The sequence below is a fragment of the Cebus imitator genome, unplaced genomic scaffold, assembly GCF_001604975.1.
Source record: "Cebus imitator isolate Cc_AM_T3 unplaced genomic scaffold, Cebus_imitator-1.0 Scaffold215, whole genome shotgun sequence".
Classification (NCBI taxonomy): domain Eukaryota; kingdom Metazoa; phylum Chordata; class Mammalia; order Primates; family Cebidae; genus Cebus; species Cebus imitator.
The window spans coordinates 3,458,502-3,467,420 of record NW_016107530.1 but is presented as its reverse complement, the minus strand read 5'-3'; the positions used below and the strand labels follow the sequence as shown (position 1 = coordinate 3,467,420).

Sequence of the window (8,919 nt, the reverse complement as noted above, 5' to 3'; positions counted from 1 at the left end):
AAAAAAAAAAAAAAAAAAAAAAAACGCAGCCTGAAGATGGGATGGACCTGCTGCAATATCAGGATAAAACTAAACAGGTGATTGTTTGCTTCTTATGGATGAGCAGAGAAAGTGTTTTGTTTTATTTCGATACAGTTTTGTTCTTGTCACCCAGGCTGCAGTGCAATGGCGTGATCTCGGCTCACTGCAACCTCCACCTCCTGGGTTCAAGTGGTTCTCCTGCCTTAGCCTCCCAAGTAGCTGGGATTACAGGCGACTGCCATCACGCCCAGCTAATTTTTTGTATTTTTAGTAGAGACGGTTTTACCGTGTTGGCCAGGCAGGTCTTGAACTCCTGGCCTCAGGTGATCCGCCCACTTCGGCCTCCCAAAGTGCTGAGATTACAAGCGTGAGCCACCGCACCCAGCCATGAAAGTGTTTTTTTGAGATACATTTTACTTCTGTGAAGATGTTGTAAACATTGTTGAAATAATTCAGAGTATTAGATTTAGAATATGACGTAAACTTAGTTAAATAAGCAGTCTCGCTCTGTCACCCAGCCTGGAGTACAGTGGCACAATCGTGGCTCTCTGCAACCTCTGCCTCCCGGATTCAAGTAATTCTCCAGCCTCAGCCTCCCAGCTAGCTGGGACTACAGGCACAGGCCACCACAGACAGCTAATTTTTGTATTTCTAGATACTGGGTTTCACCATGTTGGCCAGGCTAGTCTTGAACTCGTTACCTCAAGTGATCTACCCGCCTCAGCCTCCCAAAGTGCTGGGTTTATAGGTGTGCTATAAACCATGCCCAGCGATTAACTCTAATTTTACAGTATTTTTGTAGAGATGGGGGTCTCATTATGTTGCTCAGGCTAAGGCAAGACCCTTTACTAGCAAAAAGCTTACCACTTTCCAAAGGCTGGGGTGATTGTTAGTGCTTTTAGCAATAAAGTATCTTTTAATGTGTATACTCTTCTTAGGTGTAATGCTATTGCACACTTAATAGACTAGAGTATAGTATGAACATAACTTTTTTTTTGAGACAGGCCAGAGTATAGTAACGTGAACATGGATTGTTGAAGCCTCAACATCCCAGGCTTAAGTGATTCCCCCATCTTAGCCCTCCAAGCAACTGAGACTATAGGCGTGTGCTACCATGCCTGGCTAATTTTTGTATTTTTTTGTAGAGATGGAGTTTTGCCATGTTACACTGGCTGGTTTCAAACTCCTGAGCCAAAGTGTTTTACCTGCCTCGGCCTCTCAAAGTGCTGGGATTACAGGCATGAACCACCATGCGTGGCTGTAAACATAACTTTTATGTGTACTGGAAAACCAAAAAATGTGTTTGTTGACTAGCTTTATTGCAGTACTTGCTTTATTGGGGTGGTCTGGAACCAGAGCCTTTAATAACTCCCAAGTTGTGGCCGGGCGAGGTGGCTCACGCCTATAATCCCAGCACTTTGGGAGGCCGAGGCGGGTGGATCACGAGGTCAAGAGATCGAGACCATCCTGGTCAACACGGTGAAACCCCGTCTCTACTAAAAATACAAAAATTAGCTGGGCATGATGGTGCGTGCCTGTAGTCCCAGCTACTCGGGAGGCTGAGGCAGGAGAATTCCTTGAACCCAGGAGGCGGAGGTTGCGGTGAGCCGAGATCGTGCCATTGCACTCCAGTCTGGGCAACAACAGCGAAACTACGTCTCAAAAAAAATAAAAATAAAAAAATAACTCCCAGGTTGTGCCTGTATACGAGTCAGTGGTCTTTTAATATATTCAGAGTTGTACAGCCATCACCACAATTAACTTTAGAACATTTTTTATCACCCTCAAAAGAAACCCAGAACCCAAAAGAGACTCATTAGAATTCACTTGCCATCTCTCCTGAACTTCTTCAGTCCTAGGCAACCATTAGTCTGCTTTTTGTTTTTGTAGATATTCTGGATATTTCATATAAATGGAATCACATAATAAGTGATTAATGTGACTGTCTTCTTTTACTGAGCTTGTTATCAAGTTTCATGTCTGTTTTAGCATAAGGTTTTTCTTCATATTTTTGTTGTTTAAAAGACAGGGTCTTGATCTGTCACCCAGGCTGGAGTGCAGTGGTGCAGTCATAGCTCACTTCAGTCTCCAACTCCTGGTCTTAAGTTATCCTCCTGCTTTGGCCTCCTGAGTAGCTGAGATAACAGTCATGGGCCACTGTGCCCAATTTGAAAATATGTGTATTAATGACTTCTTTTGCCACTGTTATATGTGTTTTTTACAGATAGGGATGAGGAAGAAATGACCAAACGAGATGACAAAAGAGATATCAACAGATACTGCAAGGAGAGGCCCTCTAAAGATAAGGTATTTATTGAATACTGTATTCTTTATAATATGGGGATGTCTTACATCATCTAAACATAACACAGTTGTGAAGTTTATTAGTCCTATACATCTATATTACCACTAAGTAAAATTTTTGCCATTTGTTTTTTGTATTTGTGGCTGTGTCAGATAAATAGTATGTCTGATTCCTTTCTCTCACATTCATATACCAAACTAACTCATTTTATTTAGGATGAGGCAAATATCTTATTAGATTATCGCTGTTATATGCACAGTCTCCATTTCTCACTTTTCAGGGGGTAAAAAATTTGAATACTGTGCTGGGCGTGGTGGCTCACACCTGTAATTCCAGCACTTTGGGAGGCAGAGGCAGGCAGATCACCTGAGGTCAGCAGTTCGGGACCAGCCCGACCAACATGGTGAAACCCTGTCTCTACTAAAAATATAAAATTAGCCGGGCATGGTGGCGCATGCCTGTAATCCCAGTTACTCTGGAGGCTGACGCAGGATGTGAATCATTTGAACCTGGGAGAGGAAGATCGCAGTGAGCCAGGATCATGCCATTGCACTCTAGCCTGGACAACAAGAGCGAAACTCCATCTCAAAAAAAGAAAAAATTGAATATATGTCTTCTACTTCTGCATTTTCCTAGGAAAAAGAAAAGACTCAAATGATCACAATTAACAGAGATCTGTTAATGGCTTTTGTTTATTTTGATCAAAGTCATTGTGGTTACCTTCTTGAAAAGGATTTGGAAGAAATACTTTATACTCTTGGACTACATCTTTCTCGGGCTCAGGTAATCTGTCTTATAAATATTTAAAATGAAAACATTTTTAGTAACTTTTCAAAAAGTAACTTTTTCCAATGAAAAGTTAATAGAACCTCTACTGACTTTTTGATATATTAAAGCAATGTAATAGCCAGGCGTGGTGGCTCACACCTATAAACCCAGCAGTTTGAGAGGCCAAGGCGGGCAGATCACTTGAGGCCAGGAGCTCCAGTTTGGCCAACATGGCGAAATTCCATCTCTACTAAAAATATAAAAATTAGCCGAGTGTGGTGGCATGCGCCTGTAATACCAGCTACTTGGGAAGCTGAGACAGAAGAATCACTTGAACCCAGGAGGCAGATGTTGCAGTGAGCCGAGATCACGCCACTGCACTGCAGCCTGGGTGACTGTATGAGACTGCGTCTCAAAAATAATAATAATAAAGCAATATAACACAAGCCAATTTTAAACACTTCCCCTCTCCCTCTCCATCTGTTTCTGTTCCTTAGGACTAAAAATATATAAAATTCTAGATCTTTTCGTAAGCAGTTCAGTTCCATTTTTATAAACAAAACATGGAATCATTTTGATTGGCTTTTTTTTTTTTTTTTACACTCCACAGTATACTATAGACATTCTACCGTGAAAATAGAGACCTGCCTCATTCTTTTTATAGCTTTGTTTATAGCTACATAGTACCCATTATATACATGGACCATAATTGATCTACCTGGTCTCTGTTGCTGGTGGTTTTCATTTCTTGGATTTACCAACTATGCTGTAATAAACATTCCTGTGCATATATTTTTATCAATGTTATACTTATTAACAATTTTTCAAAAGTAACTTGGATCTTACTCAGTTCCATAGATATCCATCATAAGTGAAAATTACAGCCGGGCATGGTGGCTCACACCTGTTATCCCAGCACTTTGGGAGACCAAGACAGGTGGATCACCTGAGGTCAGGAGTTCAAGACCAGCCTGTCCACCCCTGTCTCTACAAAAAATACAAAAATTAGCTAGGCATGATGGTGGGTGCCTGTAATCCCAGCTACTCTGGCGGCTGAGGCGGGAGAATTACTTGAATCCAGGAGGTGGAGGTTGTAATGAGCTGAGATCGTACCGCTGCACTCCAGCCTGGGCAATAGAGCAAGACTCCATCTCCAAAAAAAAAAAAAAAAATTACAACATAGCTGTTCTAAGAGAATCAAAAATGTATTTTCATCTCTTTATTTTGTTGACTTGCTTGCATTACAGGTAAAGAAGCTTCTTAATAAAGTAGTGCTCCGTGAATCTTGCTTTTACCGGAAATTAACAGACACCTCAAAAGATGATGAAAACCATGAAGAGTCTGAGTCATTGCAGGAAGATATGCTAGGTATGAATATATTATTTTAAGATTTTACTTTTCAATAAATATACTAGTAATTAAAGAAGAAAAATAACTTACTAAAATGTCGTATATTTTATATTATAGGAAACAGATTATTACTTCCAACACCAACAGTAAAGCAGGAATCAAAGGATGTGGAACAAAATGTTGGCCTCATCGTGTACAATGGTGCAATGGTAGATGTAGGAAGCCTCTTGCAAAAATTGGAAAAGAGCGAAAAAGTAAGAGCTGAAGTAGAACAGAAGCTGCAGTTACTGGAAGAAAAAACAGGTAAGGGTCAGCATTGGATATCTTCATACTTTAAGCACCATGCTGGGTTATATACATATTTATGTATGTACATACACGTACATGCTTATATACACATTTGCATATGTATACCACATATTTTCATCGAGGTTGTAAGGAACTTTGCTTTTTAAATTTTTTAAATTTTTTATGTATTTTGAGACAGGGCCTCACTCTGTCCCCAGGCTGGAGTGCAGTGGAACATCTCAGCTTACTGCAGCTACTGCCTCCAGGGTCCAAGTGATTCTCCCACCTCAGCCTCCCAAGTAGCTGAGATTATAGGCTTGTGCCACCAGGCCTAGTTATTTTTTTGTAGTTTTAGTAGAGATGGGGTTTTGCCCTGTTGGCCAGGCTAGTCTCGAAGTCCTGACCTCAAGTGATCACCTGCCTTGGCCTCCTATAGTGCGGGCATTACAGGCATGAGCCACTGCACCCTGCCAGAATCTTTACTTTTTATTTCTGGTTCATGTTATAAAATTGCTTAGCTTTATCTGAATCTTAGGTCTTGGTGTGCATTCTTCTCAGGTTCATTGTTATTCTGTTGCATCCTTTTAATCATCTTCTAGTTTCAGTTTTTACCAGTCCGTGTTCTCTAATTTATACAGTCATCTAAAAATAGAACACAGATTTTGAAATAATACGAGTTAAAAATTAATTTGAAGGTGGGTGGATCACAAGGCCAAGAGATCGAGACCATCCTGGTCAAAATGGTGAAACCCCGTCTCTACTAAAAATACAAAACATTAGCTGGGCATGGTGGCGCGTGCCTGTAATCCCAGCTACTGAGGAGGCTGAGGCAGGAGAATTGCCTGAACCCAGGAGGCGGAGGTTGCGGTGAGCCGAGATCACGCCATTGCACTCCAGCCTGGGTAACAAGAGTGAAACTCTGTCTCAAAAAAAAAAAAAATTAATTTGAATGAAACAGGCCAGGCACAGTGGCTCACACCTGTAATAGCATCACTTTTAGAGGTCGAGGTGGGCGGATTGCCCGAGGTCAGAAGTTTGAGACCATCCTGACCAACATGGTGAAACCCTGTCTTTACTAAAAACACAAAAATTACCTGGGTGCAGTGCCATGTTCCTATAGTCCAAGCTATGCAGGAGGCTGAGGCAGAAGAATCACTTGAACACGGGAGGCAGAGGTTGCAGTGAGCCGAGATTGTGCCACTTCACTCAAGCCTGTGCAACAGAGTTAGACTCGGTCTCAAAAATAAATAAATAAATAAATGAAATTAATATTTCAATGTGCCTTATGACTAATGAAATTGAGAAATATTGCCATTTTATGGAATTTATCAGCTTTTTATTTTCACAGCTTAAATATTTTAACTTCAAAGTTAAATTGGAAATTTTAAGGAGTTTAAGTATTAATTTTTGGATTTTTTTAAACAGAGGAAGATGAAAAAACCATATTAAATTTGGAGAATTCCAACAAAAGCCTCTCTGGTGAACTCAGAGAAGTTAAAAAGGACCTTAGTCAGTTACAAGAAAACTTAAAGATTTCAGAAAACATGAATTTACAATTTGAAAACCAACTGAATAAGACAATCAGAAACTTATCTACAGTAATGGATGAAATCCACACTGTTCTCAAGAAGGTGAGAAATTTCGTACTTTTAACATTTTCATATTTTAAAATCTAACTGGTGTTTTTAATGTATTTTAATGTTACTAAGCTCTTAGTGGCTATTCTGAAAGCAAATAAGGATGGCATTCTGTCCTTCCTGAGATCAGTCAAAAGTGATTCCCAGGCTGGGCACGGTGGCTCACACCTGTAATCCTAGCACTGTGGGAGGCCAAAGCGGGTGGATCACCTGAGGTCAGGAGTTCAAGACCAGCCTGGCCAACATGGTAAAACCCTGTCTCTACTAAAAATACAAAAATATTAGCCAGACCTGGTGGCAGGCACCTGTAAACCTAGCTACCTGGAAGGCTGAGGCAGGAAAATCACTTGAACCCGCGAAACAGAGGTTGAAGTGAGTCTAGATTGTGCCATTAACACTATCTAGCCTGGGCAACAGAGTAAGACCATGTCTTTAAAAAAAAAAAAAAAAAAAAGTGATTCTCAAAAGATGTTGTTTTTCTAAAAACTTAGTTGGAATGTCAACATAATTTAAGTGTATAAACTTGAAGAAAATTTCATTTAGATTTCTTTTTAATCCAGAGTATAAGTTTGAAATAAACCATTCACTTCACTTCTCTTTTTGTTGTTGTTGTTGTTGTTGTTGTTTGAGACAGGGTCTTGCTTTTTTGCCCAGGCTAGATTGTAGTGGTTCTATATTTTTTGTAGAGACGGGGTTTCACCATCTTGCCGAGGCTGATCTCCAACTTCTGGGCTAAGCAGCCCGCCTATCTTGGCGTCTCAGAGTGCTGAGATTACAGGCATGAGCCACCACACCTGTCCCATTTACTGGTTTTTGAGACCCCATTTATTGGTGGGCAGAATTAAGGGAAACACTTTGTCACCATTAATTTTAAGATATTAAAATTAATATATTCTTTATCACTAGAAAAAAGTATACCAAACTGAATACCATTGTACTCTTAATATCAAAGTAACATTTAAGAAAATCTAATAAAATGTATTTTTTCCTTCTCTATTGTCTTATAGGATAATGTAAAGAATGAAGACAAAGATCAAAAATCCAAGGAGAATGGTGCAAGTGTATGATAAAATCTATGTAGTAACAAGGAATGGTGTTAAATAATGTAATATATAAAAATCATGATATAAGAATGTTTGAAAGTGATGCATGTTTGATTTTAGTAGTATAAATGTCTTTTAGTTCAAATGATGTATAAAGTTTTATGAATGTTTCTGCTTTTGAAAATTGCTTGTAATTCCTAGCATTCAAATTATTAAACACTCCTTGAGTGAAATAATTTTGCATTGCAAAGTGTTTTAGGATGAACTTTGTTATAGTTTTAACTCCAATAAAGTTCATCAGTTTAATTGACTGTAGTATTTAATTACCAAATTTATTTTATTAAAATGCCTAGAAGTCTTTAATTTTATTTATAGAATTATCATTATTAAGTCTTAAATTTTTTAGGTCATCTTTTAAAATTGCAGTCCAAATCATAAAATAGCATGATGCTTTTTTTTTTTGCACGTTTTTTGAAACAATTTTTTTTGTTTTTAAACTCAATCATCAAAAAATCCCCTGTTGATCAGTCTCTAAAAGCATTCATTAAAAATTCAGTTTAGGCCGGGTGCAGTGGCTCACACCTGTAATCCCAGCACTTTGGGAGGCCGAGGTGGGTGGATCACCTGAGGTAGGAGTTCAAGACCAGCCATGCTATCATGGTGAAACCCTGTCTCTACTAAAAATACAAAAATTAGCTGGGCGTGGTGGTGGGTGCCTGTAATCCCAGCTACTTGGGAGGTGCTGAGGCAGGAGAATCACTTGAACCCAGGAGGCGAAGATTGCAGTGAGCTGAGATCACGCAACTACACTCCAGCCTGGGAGACAAGAGGGAAACTCCGTCTCAAAAAAAAAAAAAATCCAAAACACAGTATGTCAGAAGAAAAGAAGCAATAGAGAACTAGTGTTGTTGTATGTGTTAGACTTTACATAATATTAGTTGTCCTGATGTCAGTTACTGCTTTCAATTAATTTTTCTACTTTCCCAGAATAGCATCTATATTGCTTTTCAATTTTGAGCGTTTAAAAAAAAAATGCAGTGTATGTCAAATGTACAGTTTAGTACCAAGCTAGTTGATATAAGTATGATGCCTTAAGTTAAGTCTTCTTTAATTAAAGATATTTTTTTAAATTAACCTGTGTACTTCCTTCAGAATTTTAGTGGATACGTGAGTTGACTTAACTGTAGAGTAAAAACTGTAGGAAATATGAGTGGCTCTCCACAGAGGGTGAATTTATCCCTCAGAGGACATTTGGCAGTGTCTCGTGAGGTTTTTTTGGTATCACAATTGGGTGGGTGCTGCTGGCATCTAGTTGGTAGAGGCCAAAGATGTCACTAAACATCCTTTGTTGCAGAGGACAGCCCGCCCCCTCAGCAAGGAATTATCCAGCCCAAAATGTCAATAGTGCTCAGTTTCAGAAACCCTGCTCTAAAGGAATATAAGGTTAAATGACATTTTGTCTTCCAAGTTATACTAGTGAAAACTTAATGGAACCCATAAGAGATGA

At 39.2% G+C, this 8,919-nt stretch overlaps 1 protein-coding gene across 4 annotated transcripts in view; it reads left to right on the top strand.

The window, feature by feature from the left end:
* Positions 1–8,546, top strand: part of CCAR1 (cell division cycle and apoptosis regulator 1) — an 86,309-nt gene extending 77,763 nt beyond the window's left edge. For 3 of the 4 annotated variants that reach the window (XM_017548943.2, XM_017548942.2, XM_037745864.1), the window contains exons 20-25: positions 2,246–2,328; positions 2,963–3,109; positions 4,342–4,462; positions 4,562–4,747; positions 6,158–6,363; positions 7,377–8,546. In XM_017548943.2, coding sequence (XP_017404432.1) covers positions 2,246–2,328; positions 2,963–3,109; positions 4,342–4,462; positions 4,562–4,747; positions 6,158–6,363; positions 7,377–7,436 — 803 coding nt within the window. In that variant the 3' untranslated portion in view covers positions 7,437–8,546. The remainder of the gene's footprint in view (positions 1–2,245; positions 2,329–2,962; positions 3,110–4,341; positions 4,463–4,561; positions 4,748–6,157; positions 6,364–7,376) is intronic. The other variant, XM_017548944.2, reaches the window with a different exon arrangement.
* The last annotated feature ends 373 nt before the right edge of the window (positions 8,547–8,919 follow it).